The sequence below is a fragment of the Helobdella robusta genome (genome assembly GCF_000326865.2).
Source record: "Helobdella robusta unplaced genomic scaffold HELROscaffold_7, whole genome shotgun sequence".
In the NCBI taxonomy this organism is placed as follows: Eukaryota; Metazoa; Annelida; class Clitellata; order Rhynchobdellida; family Glossiphoniidae; genus Helobdella; species Helobdella robusta.
In genome coordinates this window covers 5581598-5601919 of record NW_008705398.1, presented here as the reverse complement: position 1 = coordinate 5601919, position 20322 = coordinate 5581598, and the positions used below count along the sequence as shown (strand labels likewise).

Here is a 20322-nt window from a genome sequence, read left to right as displayed (position 1 = left end):
TATATATATATATATATATATATAAATATATATATATATATATATATATATATATATATATATATATATATATATATATATATATATATATATATATATATATATATGCAATCACTTGTGCATGTAAGCGTGGATGTTTGCGTGGAAGTTGCTTTACTTATACATTATACAATGAAGAGAATCTCATGACATTCACCTTTCACTATTTTCAATTAAATTTATTTGATTTCTTAATTTAATCATATTAATTAATTTATTTTTTATGCACCAAAATGGTCGAAAACAATTCGTAATTAATTATTTCATATTTATACACCTTCCTAGAGAAATTAAACTTGGGGTTTGGTTTTGTTTTTTGCTAATTTTTCAAGAAAATGTCCAGCATCGCTGAAATAACATAGTAAATTTTATTATTTAGGAAGTGATATTTAAATATTGTATTATACATAATCTAAATATATATGTGTGTGTGTGTTTGTATGTGTGCGCGTGTGTGTGCGGCGTATCTGATAGAGTTATTGAGTTTGAGTTGTAGAGTTCTATAGGGTTATCAAGTTCTCGGTGTCTATCGAATCGAGCGAGTTCTTTGAAAGCAGGAGTAGGACGTCAAACACTTATTGCAATATACAAAATGCGATTTTGGCTTGAAACCTTCAAATGACAAATGAATAATTACGCAATATTTATGCAACGGATGATATCAACTATTTATCGGTCTACGTACAATTTCAACTCGAGCACTATATCTCAATTCCTACACCATAATTTTGAAATGTGTTGTTTTATAAATTATTTTAATAACTCTATAGTTACAATAGTTAAAAAAATTTATTTATCATTATCTTGCAAAATGAAATAGAAGTGAGAAAAAATGCTGCTTTGATTTTAACTGAAGTTAACTCTTAGTTGAATGTAAATACTTTCGAAAAGTTAATTTAAATGCGGGAAATGTTTCGATTTTGTTTATTTTAATTTTATTTTTTGAATTAGTGAAACTTATTCTGTGCTTATTAGATTAAGCCTGTTACTAAATGTCATGGAAAGTTTTACTTTTTGGAAAATAGTGAAGAATGAAGATTTATTCTATTGAATGAATTGTGCTGGTATTTCTGGGCTCAGTTCATTCAGTCATCCTTGTTTGACTGGTCAACCAATGTTTGTGGTAACTAAATTTAATTGTAATGTAATGTTTCTCTTGTATGATGTTTGTATTGTTTTTTGTTTGTATCTTGTTTGTTTTGTTTAGCTTGTATCTTGTTTGTTTTGTTTGTATCTTGTTTGTTTTGTTTTTATTTTGTATCTTGTTTGTTATCATGTTTTGTTTTTTGTAGTATGGTTTAATTTAATTAAAGTTAAACATTATTAATTTAATTAATATTATTAAATTCTTAAAGATTATAAAATTTTTAATCATAAAATAAAGCTTTAAGTTTTAATAATCTTTAAAAATATTTAAAATAAGAGTTTATGAAATTTTGTAGTGAAAGAAAGACTGATTGCTAGTAAATCTTTTTTTTCTCTCTTTATTTTACAACTTTAGCTGGTGAGTTGAAAAGTTGATGTTTTTTGAATTTTCAGGATAAGGAAGATGGCTTCTGAAGAAAGTATTTATCACCTCATGAAATGTCTTTGTTCTCATCACTTTGTGAAAAATAAATTTCAAATTGGTCTAACTCACCTTATAAAAAAACAACTGTTGAAATCTTATGAAGTGCTGCTGGAGCATGAGTAGTTTCCTTTCGTTTTGTTAATTTTTAAATAAAATATTTCAAATTTTTTCAATCATAATATATTTTTTTGATAAAATGAAGAGTAAATTATGATTATGTTATTTGTTTTGTAATATAACTAATATACTTATGAATAAAATTGTTGTTTATGAAATTAAAAAATATTTACTTTATGTTCGACCTCTTAGATTTAGATTTACATATTAGTATGTCTCATTCTTGTTACCCCATCTTAAGGTCTAGACCTGAGTCGTTCACCATCCTTGAGAAATTATACAGTTACATTGAGAGGTTGAGGTCAACAAATAATTCACCAACCGCCACTAAACTCGACATTGCCCTTCAAAAGTTGTTTCATTTAGGTTGCTTAATATTTTTATTTTAAATTAAAAAAATTTCTGACTGAGAAGATTGAAATAAAATTTTAATTCATAATTTTTTTTATGAATTTTTTAATAATTTTATTAAACTAATTGTAATTTTGTTTTAAACTTGAAAGGCTTGGACGATGGCCTGGTTAGAAATCTCTTACAACTGTTACTAATGCTGGCCAATTCATCAAAGAAACCTGCCAAGGATGCGACATTATGTCACTTCCCAATTTTGACTTTGAATAAATTTGAGGTAGGTAATAGAAGTAGTATTAAAAGAAGTATAAGCTATCCATACTAAATGTTAAAATAGTATAAGCTTTCCATTCTTGCATATGTTATTCTTGCATGTGTTATTTTCAAATCCAAAAAATTTTTACTCATCCACACCAGTTTTCTTTAAATTGAATTAGTCTACATCCGTCAAAATGTTATTCAAATGTTAATTCTTTGGGTGGCCCAACAAATTTCTTCTGGTCTTGCTGCAATTATGCTTTTGCTGAACCAACATCTTATTGTAATAAATACCATTCATTCATTTTTCCATTCATTTTTTCATTCATTCACTCATTTATTCACTCATTCATTCACTCATACATTCACTCATTCATTCACTGATACATACATTCATTAAAAAAATTAATTTTACAGACGACGCTAGATGAAGGCTTCAATGAAGACAGTCCAACGGGGAGTCTGAGGGGAGAGGAAGCTGATGATGGTGGAGGCAGACAGGAGAAGGATGAAGATGATGACGTCTGGGAGCATTTGCATCTCAAGAATCAACAGATCATCACATATTCGTCGTGGGATTCATCTAGGAAGTATCTCTATGTTTATGGATAGATTTATTTTTGGTATAATGTCACTTATTATTTGATATACAATTGGTTTGTATGCAGATGGTTTTCATATTTTTAATTTGCTTTCAGTTTTGCGGTAAAATTGTTCACTTTTATTTTGAGATTGAATGGTTTCGTTTTATTTTTCTGCTATAAATCGTTTATCTTCTTTCACCAATTTATTTGTTTAATAATTTTAAGTTGTTTTTTTCTCACTTTTTGTTAATTTTCTACGAAATGCCTCAAGGTTCATGAAGCCCTCTGAATTGCCATACATAACAGATCTCGTACCATCAATCCATCCACCAGTGACATCCCCGTTATTGACATCATCCGACCTTCAACATCCATCCATTCACCAATCCATCCATCAATCCATCCTTTTGAAGTCCTTGTGTCATGCCGCTTGTACGTCAAGTGCTTCCTTCATTCAAGATGCTGTCAAGTTGTTCATCGGACTGCCTTCTCATACTTTCAACATTGCAAATGTTGTTACATGTTCTATCTCGTTATTTTATTTATATGTATATTGTATATGCACATATTGTATATGCACATATTTGTTCATTCATTCACTCATTCATTCATTTGTTTATTTATTTGTTTATTTATTTATTTGTTTGTTTGTTTGTTTGTTTGTTTGATTGCTTGCTTGTTTGTTTGTTATAATCTTTACAATGTTTTTCAAAACAACAAAAGATGTCATTACACTATTAAGTTGGGACTTGAACTGTTCGTGATTGTTTGTGCAGTGTGGTTACTGTTAGCCTGGCAGACTCATCTCATTTGTAATTGGGCGTTACCTTTTAACACCTTTCGGCTGGTCACAATTTTCACTCATCGGTTTTCTAATTAAATCATCATTTCTCATCTAAGGAAAGAGGGAAGATCTATTTGTAATAATCTGGATCGAGTCAACTGTTCATAAATATGTTGCTTCTATCTAATGATTCCTGGATAATGCATCTGAATGGTGAAAGTGATAATAAGAATGATTGAATATTAAATTAGTTTGTCTAATTAGAGATAATTTTTATAAATAAATGAATAATTGTATCACTAACATTTGAATTAGAACGAATTCCACTTGAATGAGAAGAATGTGGATGGTTGTGTTTGCAACAGCAAGTTCCTCGGTGAACTTCTCTTAATTGGAAACTCCGTCCTGACTCTTGCACAGTTCATCAACGAACATCAGTTGGATACCGGTGCATTTTTCAATATTTAGTTTGAGAGATGGCGATAGCTGTGAGGGTAGATTTAGGAGATATTGAGTGTTGTTAAGGGAGAGGAAGAGTGTTGGACGTATTAGTGTGGTTGCTGGTGATTATGTTAACAGTATTGATGACAAAAATGAAGTTGAAACTGATTAAGCCTGTCATGTTTATTTTATTATCCATTTTGAATGTATCGATTTGATTGTATTGTATCATATCATAGACTTGTATTTGTATCACAGACTTGTATTTGTATCACAGACTTGTATTTGTATCACAGACTTGTATTTGTATCACAGACTTATATTTGTATCACAGACTTGTATTTGTAATACAGATTTGTATTTGTATCACAGACTTATATTTGTATCACAGACTTGAACTTGTATCAGCAGAGGCTTCAAGCACTTCATTTTCCGACATATTTTTTTAACTTTTCCACTCCAGACTCCTACCTACAGCCACTGATTCAATGTCTCCAATCATACCTACACATGCAGAGATGCCTGTTGACTTGTGTCCAGTGGAATCACCAACGTTCATTACTACATGTTGTTCTGAAGTTCAAACAAATCTTCAAACAATTGAGGTCGATGTTTCTGTTTACTATAGTTCTCCATCTACATTTCCATCTAAATTTTCCTCTTTAACTTAATTTGGTCATGTTTTCTTCATTTTTTGTCGAATTGAAAGATTGGTGAGTGGTAATTACGGTTGTGATTGTTATGGTAATGTATGGTATTATTAGTTTACCCTTTATTTTTTTTTTTTGTTTTCATCTTAACATCCAAGAATTTCACTCTTACGTTTATTATTATTTAACATACATTCACACACGCGCGCGCGCGCACACGTACGTTTTTATGTTTGTTGTTCAGCACTCTCGCTCATAACATACACACACCTCCAGGTTTTTCTCTTCACTTTGCTCTGATATAAAATCCTGCCAGGTTTCTATTTTTGTTCACTTGCAATTTTTTCTCATGTTTGATTAATCTTTTTCTAATTAAATCTTTTTTTTATAAAATTGTAAAATCTTTTATATTGTACGATGAAATCAAAATGATCTTCATCTAACTCATGAAATTTTTTATTACCAGCAAAAATTCATTTCACTGGGAAACTGTTATTTTACTATTAATTTGTTTTTTAGTTAATTTAGGAATTTTTTCTCTTCCTTTCTCTCTCTCTCTCTCTCTCTCTCTCTCTCTCTCTCTCTCTCTCTCTCTCTCTCCCTCTCATCTTTTCATACATAGACACACACACACACACACACACACACATGATCATTCGATGTGAAGAACACAGGTCAGCTGTTGAGTTGCTTGTATGAGGAATGGACGAAAGCAGATGATGACATGAGGCCTCTCATATTTTTCCTTTTCAAGTCATCATCCGTCAGATATTTCAAGTCATTAAAAACTTTTTTTCATTTTGAATCATTTCCCAAATATTTAAAACACCAATTTTCAACTAATTTTTTTTCGAAATGAATTTTCTTTCAATTTGTTTGTAGATGTTTGGAGCGGTGGATATACGAAGGTGAGTTGGACATCTACAGCGGTCACTTCATGGTCACTCACAATCAAAAGTATATCAATAAACGAGGTCAAAGATCAATTTGTATATATAAAAATCTCTTTTCTGTACTCCATTAATTATTCCAGATATCTTTTACTGCACATTTACAAGACGTTCAATTACAATTTTTTTCAACGGTTTTTAGTTTTATAGATTTATTATTTATAATTTATATAATTAAATATAATTTAATTGACATTAATGTGTGCACTTATTAGATTTAATTACATTTTGGATAGATGAATTATTTTGGAAGCACGCTTTCCAGTTGCTGTCGCCATCAGACGTGCCACGATTCCTTCAAGAATATTCTGCAGTCATCATTAATTGTGGCAAGTCTGTCCACCTTCTCAAACTCTGCTGCAACAAGGTAAGCCCTCTTTTCTTTCGTTTTCGTTCATTCATCTGTTTGTTCATTCATTCCTCTTTTTTTAATAAATAATCTAGTCGAAATTGTCATAATTTGTTAAACCTGTGGTATTTATTTCCAAACTTTTTTGCAGTTTTTAAACTATTTTAGATAAAATATTATTATCATTTCTCAGTACATGGGTTATTTCAATAGTTGCTCGAAGCCGGAAGTTAAGATTGTTTCGACCAGAGATGAAATGAAGCTCCATCGAAAGCAGTGTGATGATTACTTAAGAAGTGCTCTCAAATTTTTTTCATCATCAAATAATAAACAAGAATTTGATGATGCAGTTGTTACACGAGCTACCGATGATACAATCAACAAGTCATTCCACCAACTAACAAATTCACATAGAAAGTATGAACCGGACCTTCATTTTGAGTTAGACAAAAAAATGTTCACTCAAGTTCAAATGTGCAGAGTGTCAGACCACTTGAAATCATCATCGCCGTCGTCATCATCACAAGCACCTCCTCCATCATCACAAGCGTCAAACGAATTCATTCAGATGCGAGATGATGGGATGCACCAGCTGCTTAAGGAAGGCCTCATCAACTGCATCCGCATCCAATCACATTTACTCAACCACACCCTCCTCAATTACTTCAACGACACCGGCATTGCAGATTATTACGAAATTTTGAGGAAGTTTGTCCTTCTGCAAGATGATTACTTCAGTGTCTCGCTGGTTAGTTCGTTGAACAAACATCTCGAACTCGTTCACGACAGCAAACAACACAATCCCCATTTCATCTTTAGTTTGTCAGTTGTGAACGAAATTTTGCAGCATTCACTCGCCTCTGTGGAACAACAAACTCGCAATTTTCACTTGACGGACCTTCTAACCTTCATTTTCGATGATCAACACGATCGCCTTCTTCCAAAAAATGAAATGCTTAACAGACTGGGCATGACTATGAAAATAGACTGGCCTGTAAATATAATCCTTCAACAAAAGCATCTCGAATCCTACAGCGTTCTTTTTCAGTTTTTCTTCAAACTGAAGCACGTGATGTGGTCTCTGAATGACATACATCTGACTCTCAAGAAAAAATTTAAGATGAGTGACAACCACAAAAGCCACGAACTACGTCAGTTACTTTTCTATTGGCACAACATGCAACATTTCGTGAAGGCCATTCAAGAATATGTAACCAATCAAGTCATGCTTGCTTCCTGGCATGAATTTCAGCAAAAGTTGAACTCATTATCCAACAAAGAAGGTTCACATCCTGAAATTGAAAGTGTGGATCAGCTGATTGATGAGGGAACCATCTTCCTGAACAGATGTTTGTCTCAGTGCCTCTTGAATAAACAGTCATCAGCCGTCTACGCCATCATCCAGAACTTGTTCAACATTATATTGATATTTCAATCTCAGTTAAAATTTTATGAGTGCGATAATCTGACCACAAAGTTGTGTTTCAAAGAAAATTTTCAAAAGTTCCATGATGGCTGTGTGTTCTTGTACAAGGTCATTGTTAAGCTGGAGCAGAAAACTCACCAGACTCATTTACAGGATTTACGTTTAAGAATTAATTTCAATGATTTTTATTAGGTTCATTTTTTTTGTGTCTTTTGTTTGGATTTTTTCTCGAAACTGCTTGTTACCATCCATCATTGTATCATTATAATAATGATATTAACGACGACGTGATGATGACAAATGTAGGGAATTTAATGATGGAAATAATTAACATTTTTGAGATAATGATTTAAACAGTGAAAAAATGATTGCTTGATGGGGTTGATGAATATGATAATTAAAGAGAGATGTACCAAATCAGATGAAGAAGCCGACGATGATGATGACAGTTGTCAATGTTACCATTAGGTAAGAAAATAATGATGAAAATGCAAATAACTAGTCAGGATCATCACGTAATTGTTAATTATTACCATATTTTTTATTATTTCCATATCCTGAAGAGTTTAATAATTCAATTATAAATACTATGTAAAGATAAAAATACCAAAATTATTAATTGGAATTATTACCGAGAATATTTTTTAATTTTAAGAAATGAAAACATAATAAGTATAATTATGTGTATTTTATAATAACATTATTGCGAAGATAATAATACATCTGCTGATTAAAAAGTTGATTACATACAATAAGGATTTAGACCGGTGGCGGTTCTTTTCCTGTTCAAACACTGGCATACCAAAAATACTGCTCGCAACGGGGAGGGCCATGTTCTCCCCTCCACTGATTTAGATCAAAGTTTACCAGGGTGATGCTTTTCCAAAATATTCTCAGTGAATTATAACGAAGACCCTGGCTGACAATTATAGTGCTAATTATAAAGATAGTGATTTAGATAATGACAAACTTGAAGTGCTCGGTGATATTGATAATAATATTGTGGTTTCTTTTATTAAAGTTTCTATAATTACTTTCATTTCTTTTCATTCGGGTGAAGAAACGGCTCGCGTTCAAGTGTATATGTGTATGTATATGTATAGTAGATAATTACATATACATTTATGATAAAATCTTTCGTACTTATGATGAATTATGATAAAGTTTTTAAATATTTTCAAAAATACCATTGAACACTTGTTATGAGACGATGGTTCAATAAATAACCACGTGTTTGTTTGTTTGTGTTTGTTTGTTTCATCGCTTATAATAGTTACAAAAATTTAATAAAATATTTCATATTTTGATCAATTTGTTAATTTTTTTACAATTAATTTTCTACCAAATAATAAAGAAAAATGATCGTAAAATACCATGGTGTATTTTCATGCATGCGTCAGTAAAATTAATTTTCTTCTATTATTTTAATTCTATATAAAAATAAACTACTTAATTTTGAGCATCATCACAGACATAATGATCAATATAAATTATAAAATGCTTAATCCCTTTATGACGTCAATGATTTGCATTGTTTGAGTGTTCAGATTCTATAAGTATGTAGAACATGATACACGATTCTTTTGTTTACGAGCTATGATATATAACCATATCATTCGACCGATGGTCGTGTTTTTACTGTCATTTATTTAGTCAGTTATGTTGTAGCTAGATAGATGAAAACTTTTTTGAAAAATCTGTGGGCAACGTTTTTTGCCAGTTCGTTTTCAAGAAGAAAGAATTATAAGGGCACTTAGGAGGCTCTAAAAGAATCAATCAGGCATGTTATTCAAAGTATTTTACCTCTAAAAAAAGTTTGAAAAAGGACGTAGGTCAAACTGCAAATTTTAACAATTTTCTAATGTGCATTCCAGCAGTTGAGAGCTGTTCAGATATAACGAGAATGGTTATTCCATCTGACTACAAACGTCATAGATACATTATATTAAGAAACGGTTTGATTTGGTTTGTCAGATGAAGTGAGTCTGTTTCTCTTTTTTGCCACTTAATTTTCATTCTTTGAGAAATGAGCTTGACGTATGGATATAATTTATATATATATATATATATACATATATATATATATATATATATAATATATATATACATATATATGATATAATTAATATCTATGGCTGGACGGTATAAAGTATAAATTTATGAAAAAAATTCTTAACAAATTAGTACGTAATAGCAAAATAAATAATTAAACGTAATACCCAAAAAAATTTTGAAAGAAGCAAAAATGTAAGTTTTCGATCATCGACATCAACATCTAAAAATATGGCACGTGATGTGATTACACAGCATGATTAGGTATCAATATATTATATATATGTTGTATATATATCGATGTAATATTTATAATTATGTGTTTTTTTTGGTAATTATTTTATTTATGTGCACATATACTTATGATTGCAAGCATGCATGTATGAATCATATACTTAGAATAAATCAATTATAGAGTATCATACATAGAATATATAAATATATCAAATAATTTGATGATATTCTATGAATTGAATAAGATGCAAGGTCGTGTATATAGAATATATACTGTCATATTCTACATATATGGATGATTAAGTCCTACATTACAAAGTTGTTATTACAAGTGCATTAACTCTATTACAGAAATATTGCAAATATTTTCTGACGTCACCAAGCTTTCAATTATTCAAATAAAAAGGTTTTTAACAATAAATATCGTCTTTAAGCTATTTATTCGTTCTTCTTTATTACCACACTCATTCTTTTCACTATCTGATTTACCAACTTCTTCCCAAAAACTTATTTTTTTTGTACATATTGGCCTTTAGTCGAACCCCTTTTTAGAAAAATTTTCCGACCGTACTAGTTTCGATGACATTGGGGATGATTTGCGTTCAATTATTTTAAGAATTTAATTTGATAATTCACGAAAAACAAAATGAAAATTTGGACGTCGGAACACACATTCAAGTAAGTTCCCGTTCAAGTTTTTAAAATTTGTTTACGATCACAATTTCATCATTTGTAATTTTTTGACAATATGAAAATGTGATGAGCTACTGATGAGATATGAAATTAAATAAATTATAAATAAATAGAATATTTATCACGTTTTTCAGCTGTTTTCGATATATTTTCCTTTTCTTAAAGAAAATCTGTATCTGTTTAAAAAATAAAACTACCATTCATATTTCATTTGTCAACCGTTCATATTTCATTTGTCAACCGTTTAGTTTGAAATTGTTTCCTTCCTGAAACCATTCAGACACCCCTGGGAAACTGTTGTCCAGGCAGCCTGGCAGAAATACCCAAATCCCATGAATCCTAGTGTTGTTGGAATTGACACTGTTGAATGTTCCGTAGAGAAACCTGGAAAGTTATTAATGCACAGAATACTTAGCACAGAATGGGGCTGGCCTAATTGGGTCACAAGTGTTAGTTTTAATCCTAACTCATTGAGTGTTAATGAAATCATAAGAGTTTATTAATGGTCTATCATAATTTGATTAATAACTACTCTTTCTAAACTATTTAAAAGTATATTATTGAATACCTTATAAATTGATAATTTTTTTATTTTTAACACAGCTCATAGGCTTCAACGGTGCTTGCTATGTCAGTGAACATTCAGAAGTCGATTTATCAAACAAATTAATGAAACTCGAATCAAGAAATGTTAGTTGCAATTCTTACTCAACTTGCTCTTTTTGAGATTGTTTAATATGATAAACTACCTCATATAATTTGTTGGTTTGCTATGATTATTAAATGATCATTTAACAAATATTTAATTAAATCAGATAACACTCAGCAACTTAGTAACAATCGATGAAAGAATAACTTACATTCCACACTCTACTGATCCAAACAGGTTGCTTGATTCAGCTATTTTTATTTTCTATAATTAATGGCTAAACTTTTTAATTAAAATTGGCTTAATTAATTTTCAACAGTAAATTCAATTTGAAATTTCAGTTTATTTGAATTAACTGAATTTAAATCAATCATGATAAATGAACAAATATCCAACGCAGCACGGTTTTGAAGTCCGAATCGTACGTGACAGTAAAAGGTGTGCCCATGACAAGTTACTTGGAAGACACCATTAAGAAGACAATGTCATCAAAGGCAGGACAGGTCAGTTGTGTAGTTCTGTAGATTATAATGACCATTACATGTCCATCATCTCAATTCTTGGGTCTGCTTTGTCAACTCGAGATGTCTTGACTCTAGACGACTATTAAAATTTGGATTCACATTAATTTATATTTTGTATGCCCTCGCAAGTCACAAAACATATCATTGTAGTTATCTCATAAGTGTCGTTGTTTCTGTTGTTTTTGTATATTATGTAACTTTACTATCGCTATGTAGTGTTAGAAACAAAGTGATTGTTAATATTATTTAATCATTTAAAAAATTAATATTTTTACGTGCACTTCTTTTCTTTTAAAATTATGGATGAGATAAACCATTAAATTAACTACTGTGAGATCTTGCAAGCTTAGTTGTGTCTGGTGCTTGGCTATAACCAAATTAACATGCAAAACTATACTTCTGCGTAATAAAATAATTTTATTTTTTAATTTTATAGGGACGGCAGGCAATTGAATGGGTTATTTCAAAATTCAAAGAAGAAACATATGACTTGAAACGAAAAACACGAGAAGAATTTGATGGAATGACCAGATTTTCGTCTTTATGAAATTAATAAATTTTTATATTCACTAGGTCAATTTTATAGAAATTCTGAAAATTAGATTCAGCATGGGTGTTGCACATCCTTAGTAGTGCCTTCGACCCAAACACTGGGAAGGAGAGATTTGTTAATAATTACAAAATTGTTGTTTGTTTGCATTTACATTTTTCAAATGTACATTAGTTTGTATATTGTTAATTCTTGCATTCAATCAATCTTCAATATTGATAATTATAATACATAATTATCAATATTGATAATTAATGATGAATTAATAAATTGATATTGATAATTATAATACATAAATTGATAAGTTCAATAAAATTAAAGTCCATCATCTCTGTTTCGAGGTGAGGTTTCTTCTTTTTTCATTCTGAGTTTCATCTGTTTGTCCTTCAGCCAGTTCACTACTTCTGGCTTCTTAAGTAGAAGCTGGGGGTGTGTGATTATTGTGTAATATGCATTAAAAACTATAAAGTTTAAAGGGTCTAGTGAAAATGTTAAGACATCGTTTTTTTTTGCATATAATAATAATTACTAAACTTTATCCAGAATTTAATGTTTTACTATACAATATTTATTTATAATGAATCAAATTAAATAAATTAATTAAATAGTGATGTTAGCTGTTCAGAAGCTTTAAAAATATTCTAACCCTTAGTTTCTTTTTTAAAATTTTGTTTGAGAAGTTTTTTTTTACTTTTGCCGCATCACATTTTTCTGCATTCATCCTCCTAGGAAAGGGCTAGAAGAGCTTGTTAGTAGACAGTTGAATTGACTTTTTGATATACAGCTGTTTATTAATTAGTCATACTCTATTTCTATTCCTTTTGAATGTCTTAAAATTATAAAAAATAAATTAAGAAAAACATGGAGAAGCTGAGTTATTATTTTTAAAATATTGTACTGTACCGTATCTACACGGAAAATCGTTCAATTTCGTACGACTGTTTGTTTACCACACGTACGTCAAGTTAGCTAAACTTCATTGAAATAACATTTCGCAAATGATTTGAAATATGCCATGTAATTAGAATATCAAACGACAATGACAGGACTGCGATGTATGCATTTCTATCATATAATCTATATATATGTTTATTTATATATTGTATCGTGCGCCTTTGTTAATGATTTTTAGCTAGGCTTTCTTGAAAAAATGTTTAAGTCGTCCCTTGAATTCATCACGGTTAATCAAGTAGCATCTTCTATAATAAGTAGACATGAAAGACGGATGCAGCTGATCACCAAATCTTAGTTGAGATTGAACAGTCGTCTCAAAAGAGAATTTCAAATTTTCCCCAGAACAAGACGGCTTCTTCTTACAAGAAAAATTCACAACCAGATCAAGTAGGAAGTCGATTCTTTCAGACTCTCGAAGCCAGTGCAATTCGTTTTGTATATAGCTTGTTTATTCAAAGTTATTCAAAAACATAGCTTGATATGGTCGGTGTTTATTCAAAGTTATTCAAAAATATCTTGCAGTTTAAACGGGTTTTTTTTTACAAATTTAAGAGTATTATTAATACTGATTTGTTTGGGGTAAAGAAATCTAAAAATTCTGTAAATAAAAAGCTTAAAATCAATCAACCAATCGATCACCGTTTCTCGTCCGACATCCCGTTTCCGAGTTGTGACGTTACTTTCTGTCGTCAGTTTATTAAATAAATTTTAATTTTTAAACATTAAATGTACACGTGTTATCTAAAATATACAGTTGATAAGTTGAATTAATATGCAATCGTCAATTCAGTATTTTTTTTATTTCTTTTTTTTAAATTTATTTCTTGTTTGAGAGACCATCTTAAACCCCTCTGCCTTATAATGTTCTTTTCGTTGTTTCCGCCTCATTTTGTCCACTCTGTTCTGCATCTAAAAAGCAATAAATCATGATAAATATCAATTACATAAATGAAGAAACATCAGAAAAATTCATATTTATTAGGAGAAAAAGTCTAACACACCACTTTTATATCGTCGCGATTTTTATTATAGTCAGCCTCGAGCCTCAGCACATCCTCCTCTTTAGGTTCATACCTAGGTATCTGGTAGCCTAGAAGTTTTTCTATTTCCAAGTACTCACGGACGTTATTTCTGGAATAATGTTAAAAATCAAACAAGTAGTACAATTTTGATTATTATTATTATACTGCAATTTGAAGATCGTGTATTGATGAGAACTGACTGTGTGACGAAGGTGTAGGATTTTCCATATTTTCCTGCCCGTGCTGTCCTTCCCACCCTGCCGACATAATAAAAACGCGTGTTAGTCAGTAATGGGTGAGTACAGTGGATATAAGAAATCAAAATGATGTGTGGTGTGTTGCTTAGTAGTGTTTCCACATGTAAACGACCCGTGAACCAACTTATTTATCAGTGAATTAGCAACTAAATCATTTTAATCTACAATAGCGAGATATGAACTTACAGAGACTAAAGTCCTGAAATTAAAAACTTAACAACTGCTGAAACCACCATTAAAAAATGTTTGATACTTAATGTGCAATTTTTATTGTTCAATGGGTTATATCATATATTGTCCAGTTCATTGAATTGTATTTTTAAAACGTTATAAGGAAAATTACAGTAAATTAAATGATATTGCTAATGATTTTAATGTAACAAAATACTATTACACTCGGTCTTAAGGTTGAAATAAATGATTTATAACATTCAACAATTATCATTGAAATAATAAGACATTCACCTACCTATGTATGTAATCTTTAGCTGCCTCTGGTAGATCGTAGATGATGATTATATCAACGTGGGCTATGTCCAAACCACTGCACGTGTAGTTATTGCAAATGCATTGAGTGAGTTTGATGTATGGAATATGGTAGCTGACTAATCTAATGACTACGACAACGACGATGACAATGATGATGAGCGACAATGATGATGAGCGACAATGATGATGAGCGACAATGATGTTTACCGGCTAGCTACACTAGTTCCCACAAGAATGGAATGCTCATCTTCCCGAAATTTTTTTAAACTCTCAAGACGTCTTTTCTGCATTGAAATATAGCGTGAATGTAACAAATGTAGATAGCAAAACGAAATTTCTACTACAAAATATGCCAATAAGCAGAATGTATGAAGTATAAACACTGACAACACATACACCACACACTGACAGCAGATAAACATGCTTAAATATACAGACATACACATACATGCAGATCAATTAACCTGAGTCATCTTTCCATGAATTTGGTGCACAGAAAAGTCATATGTCCGAAGCAGTTTTGTGAACAACCAGACTTTTCCACAGCTATTTGTGAAGATCATCATTGAGTTTCCTCTCATCTGTTGCACCAAGTAGAAGAGGTACAGCTCCTGTAAAAAATATTAACATTATATCTACATTATATTGACATTATATTTAATAATACAATATCTAATTGTTTAATTTTTGTGGTTGCATCACATTAATTTTCTAAAGTTTGAAACATCACTTTAGTAACTTCTACTTTGAAAATCATCAGGCATCAACAAAAACAAGCATTGGCAAACAAAGCAACCCAGATATCTATAATTCATAACAACAACAACACAACAACCAGCCAATCAACAAACCCACCAGCTAAACAACCATCCAACCAACTGAATAAGAAATCAACCACATAAGCCACAAATGCAAACAAATGATTCGGCAAAAGAATCCTCTGACCCAACCTTCTCCCTCTCGGGACAGAATATATGATATTGGATGACCTTAGAGGCGGCCTGGTTCATTTTTGAGACTTCAATTTTTACCGGATCCTTCATACAAGCCTTCTTTAATTTATTTACCTAATAAATTAATTATTAATTAACTATTAATTACTGTCTATAAATAACTATTAATTAACTGTCTCTAGAAAACGTTTGATTAAAAAAATAATTAACAAAAATTTGTTCAATAATTATTGATCATGAAGATACACACACACACACACACACCGTTTTTGTCATAGTAGCAGAAAATAGATAAGTTTTTCGCTCTTCTGGAATCATACTGAGGATCATGCCAATCTGTGCGTGTGTGTATATGTATGTATGTATGTGTGTACATATATATATATATATATATATATATAAGTGTGTGTGTGTACAGTACATGTATGTGCGTGTGAGTGTAAGTACATGTATGAGTATGTATCAATGTATGTGGTACATGTCTGAAATGTTGGCAATGAGGTTAGAATACTGGTAAATAAATGATGAATTATAAATGTTAAAATATTGGACCTAAACATAAATAATTAATCAACATCATATATTGAAACATCATTGTTATCGTAATTATAACAGATGTCATTAGCATCGGCATATTCATCATCAATAACATCATTATTTTCAGCATCATTAATATTGATATCAGTATGACCATCATCATCACCACCGTCAACAATGAAACGAAGAAGTACATACCTCTTCTCCAAAATTCATTTCCAGCATTCTATCAGCTTCATCAAGGACCTTGTGATAATTTCAAAATTTGTGTCCAATTACTTATTATTGCAACAAAATAATACAAAAATCAAATCAAATCACACCAATCAAAATAGAAACAAACAAACAGACAGATAAAAAGATAAACAGACAGATAAACAGAGAGACACACTAATATGTAGAGAGAGAGAGAGAAACTAACTAAATATTTAAGATATTTGAGATTGAAGCCAGTAGTTCCTCGTAAGTGCTCCAGCAACCTGCCTGGTGTCGCTAGTGGTTCAAAATTATTAATTGCTTCAAGTATGACGGAAAAGAAACTGATGGATAAAGCTAAGGATGTTATAGAATGAGTAATTTGCATAGTAATAAATAATACCTATCAGAATGTGAGGTCTTGAAGCCAATCTTTTACTTTGGGCCTCCTTATTCACTCCACCAATTAAAAGGCCTGAAATGTGAACAAAACTTTAGAAGAAAGATTTTATAAACACATTTTATTAATTCAATTTTCATTGCACCAAAATGGCATAATTTGTTGGAAAAACCTTTTCATATTCTACAAGCTAAAACAAAATCTACACAGAAGCCAACTGACCTAACTTGAGTTTTATGCCTCTACCAAGACTGTCAAATGTTTCGCTAATTTGGAAGGCAAGTTCCCTGGTTGGAGCGAGGACAAGAGCAAACAACCTTGACTGTTTCTGCAGGAGATCCTGAAGGATTGGGATGGCAAATGCTCCTGTCTTGCCTGAACCAGTTTCTGCTAGTCCTATGATGTCTTTGCCTGAAAGGGCCACTGGAATCGTTTCCTTCTGAATTGGAGTCGGTTTTGACCATTTCAATCGCTGGCAGGCTTCACACAGCACATCTGTAACTCCCTGTTGTCATTTCAAACATTTATTTATTTATTAGGCAACTAAAGATATATAGTATTTTTTCACATTATATTATTTTTATCTAAGTCATATTAAATGGGTTTGTTATTTCCTTCACAACTATATGCTAGCAGTATAGTATAGTCAATAGCATAATATGGTTGTTGAATAATTCACTAATTATGAATGATCTCACTAGCTAGCGATTAGTTTCTTTAGTTAAATAAAATATTATAAATGGCAAATTTTTATAGTCAGATAGATATAAAACCAATAAAATAACATCACAATATAAATCACAGCCTTGCTTTCTAAGCTCATGTTTCAAGTATCTCGCTACTAGTATAAACTATAAAAACTAAAATTTGAAAGAGGTGAGCAAAATTAATAAAATAAAAAACTAAGTAAAATGTAAATCTTGTAAATGTAAAATTGTAAAGTTTTTTGTAAAGAAAAGTAAAGTAAAATGAAATGTAACAAACCAAAGATTCAAAGGTGACATCTTCACCAACAGAAGTGATAGCTTCCTTAGAAACTTCCATTCTTTTTTGTAATGATTGAATGGACAAAACCATGAGAAAACGAAATTAAATTAATTAATTTAATTAATGAATGAATGAAACATTTGAAACAACCATACCAACACTGTTGGAACAACAGACAGATACATACAACAATCAAATACTTACTTACAGTTACGTTGTTACATGCACCACAGGATAAACGAACAATCAACAAAAAGAGAACAAAACAAACGAAACTGAAAGAAAAGCAAAACCTGGACTGGCCGCTCTGTTTATATTTATAATTGATGAATTATATTATACTTTATATATTTATTAAATTTTTTTTATTTTTTAAAAGGAAAACACGTGCCTTTGTTTTGTTTACATTTACTTCTACAACTTATAACGTATGGGACACCAAAAATAATATGCTTCGATATCATATATGATATCGAAGCATATGCTCACACAATGGGAGGCCTATTCACCAATATACAACACTTTCTTATGGTTTGAAGCAGAGATATGCAAAGAACCTCAATTTTTTAAACTTTTAAATATTATCGATAATGTCGATTTTATTTTTTTAAATTTATACTAATTAAAAGTAATTAATTGCCACACTAAATAATAATTTAAAAAATTTAAATTTACAACCTTTTAAAACAAAAAATTCAATTTGATTTCATCGCGATATCGATGATGATGATTGTGACCTGACTGAAGCATCAAAAAAAAAATTTGAAAATAGGATGGAAAATTTGTTATATTGGGATGTTCGTATATAAAACGAGCAAAATTTTAATATAAAAGCACTTATAAATCTACGCATATTGGCTCAGCTTTGCTTGGCTTGACTCGGCTTGGAATCGGATGTTAAGCAAGGTGTGGTCTCAAACTATTTTGAATTCTCCCAGAGAAATTTGAACTGCGTACGTACATATATAGCACTGATTGCTGTTGCTTATATTATGAATTTATATTATATACATATATATATATATATATATATATATATAAAGTGACTAGAATCCATGTATACAAATAATTAATAAGATTATGTGTTTATATAAAAAGTAATATAGCAGATTCAACCAGCCAATCAAAAATTTTCAAAGGCGTTCGTTCGATGACGTTAATTTAGTACGGTTAGCATTGTGGTTAAGACTGTATAATAGTGTACTACATACATTAAATAAGTTTTTTACTGATTTGAATGATTGAAATGATGAAAATGTTTGGTTGAAAAGGAGTATAAATAGGAGCTGAGACAACATGAAAATCAGATCAGGCATTCTGTCTCGCTTGAAGCAGTCTGTCTGATCTTATTTATTTTATTTTTTTAAATTTTTTATTTTTATTTATTTTATTATATAGAGTTATATAGAGTTATATATGTTATATAGAGTTATATAGAGTTATATAGAGTTATATAGAGTTATATAGAGTTATATAGAGTTATATAGAGTTATATAGAGTTATATAGAGTTATATAGAGTTATATAGAGTTATATAGAGCATAAATCCTATATAGATACCTTTCTTTGAGGTACTTTTCTTTGCCGACCGGTCGGCTTCTTTGCGTTTCTCTATTTTCATTTAAATTAATTAAATAAATAAAATTTTTCCATTCATTTAGGTTCATTCATTCAGGTTGAAGCTTCCAGAGGAGTTCATCGTGAAAGATCAGAATGGTTGTGATGTCACGCTACGTTCGTTCATTCAGTGGCAAAAAAAGCACGCCTGGCTAAGGTAAGTTTTATGGTTTCTTTGCGGTTCCTTTTTTGCCAATTGGCTGGCTTTTCCGGCTGGCGGGTTTCACCGCGGTTCGTTTCTCTATTTTCATTTAAATTAATTAAATAAATAAGATTTTTTTATTTCATTCAGGTTGAAGCTTCCAGAGGAGTTCATCATAAAAGATGTCAGGCTACGTTCGTTCATTCAGTGGAAAAGAATACACGCCTAGCTGTGATACGTTTTATTCTTTTTTCTCTGTAATTTAACATTAAGTAAGAATGCTCACACGCACACACACACAAACACACACTTACATTAAGTAGCTATATAGGTAGGTTAGATAGGCATATTTTTAATTGTAGGTAGGATAGATAGGAAGCATCCAACACTAATGTAGTTGAATAGGTAGGCGCGTATGTTTATCTCTTCTATTTTTTCTTGCACCCACATTACACGCATCAGCGTATAACAAACACACACAAATATATACATAAACACACATGTTAGTACTTGAGCGTAATTTTATTTTCATTATACATTCTAATTTAT

The 20322-nt window shown here is 30.6% G+C and overlaps 4 protein-coding genes across 4 annotated transcripts in view; 3 read left to right on the top strand and 1 right to left on the bottom strand.

Annotated features, from left to right (window-relative positions):
• Positions 1-1033: 1033 nt before the first annotated feature.
• HELRODRAFT_189675 (hypothetical protein) lies at positions 1034-3373 on the top strand (the record flags this gene model as incomplete). The annotated part of the gene is made up of 6 exons (XM_009031091.1): positions 1034-1162; positions 1579-1728; positions 1968-2092; positions 2230-2354; positions 2753-2925; positions 3191-3373. Coding segments are annotated over exons 2-6 (744 nt in total), but the record flags the coding sequence as incomplete, so codon positions are not given.
• A 7078-nt stretch (positions 3374-10451) lies between these two features.
• HELRODRAFT_69402 (hypothetical protein) lies at positions 10452-12218 on the top strand (the record flags this gene model as incomplete). The annotated part of the gene is made up of 6 exons (XM_009030575.1): positions 10452-10483; positions 10779-10947; positions 11102-11188; positions 11314-11384; positions 11548-11650; positions 12108-12218. The coding sequence occupies 6 exons, from the start codon at positions 10452-10454 to the stop codon at positions 12216-12218; spliced, it is 573 nt and encodes a 190-aa protein (XP_009028823.1).
• Positions 12219-13707: 1489 nt separating this feature from the next.
• HELRODRAFT_96179 (hypothetical protein) lies at positions 13708-18477 on the bottom strand. The gene is made up of 14 exons (XM_009031090.1): positions 18308-18477; positions 18013-18100; positions 17251-17533; positions 17032-17103; positions 16855-16925; positions 16632-16679; positions 16161-16232; positions 15894-16010; positions 15408-15554; positions 15151-15227; positions 14924-14998; positions 14398-14454; positions 14177-14306; positions 13708-14084 (listed from the first exon to the last, which is right to left on the bottom strand). The coding sequence occupies exons 2-14, from the start codon at positions 18070-18072 to the stop codon at positions 13974-13976; spliced, it is 1320 nt and encodes a 439-aa protein (XP_009029338.1). The 5' UTR covers positions 18073-18100; positions 18308-18477; the 3' UTR covers positions 13708-13973.
• An 834-nt stretch (positions 18478-19311) lies between these two features.
• The window catches only part of HELRODRAFT_165241 (hypothetical protein), a gene marked incomplete at both ends in the record, with an annotated part of 5465 nt that continues 4454 nt past the window's right edge, over positions 19312-20322 (top strand). Inside the window, 3 exons of the mRNA XM_009031089.1 lie at positions 19312-19349; positions 19690-19788; positions 19924-19967. Coding sequence (XP_009029337.1) covers positions 19312-19349; positions 19690-19788; positions 19924-19967 — 181 coding nt within the window. The remainder of the gene's footprint in view (positions 19350-19689; positions 19789-19923; positions 19968-20322) is intronic.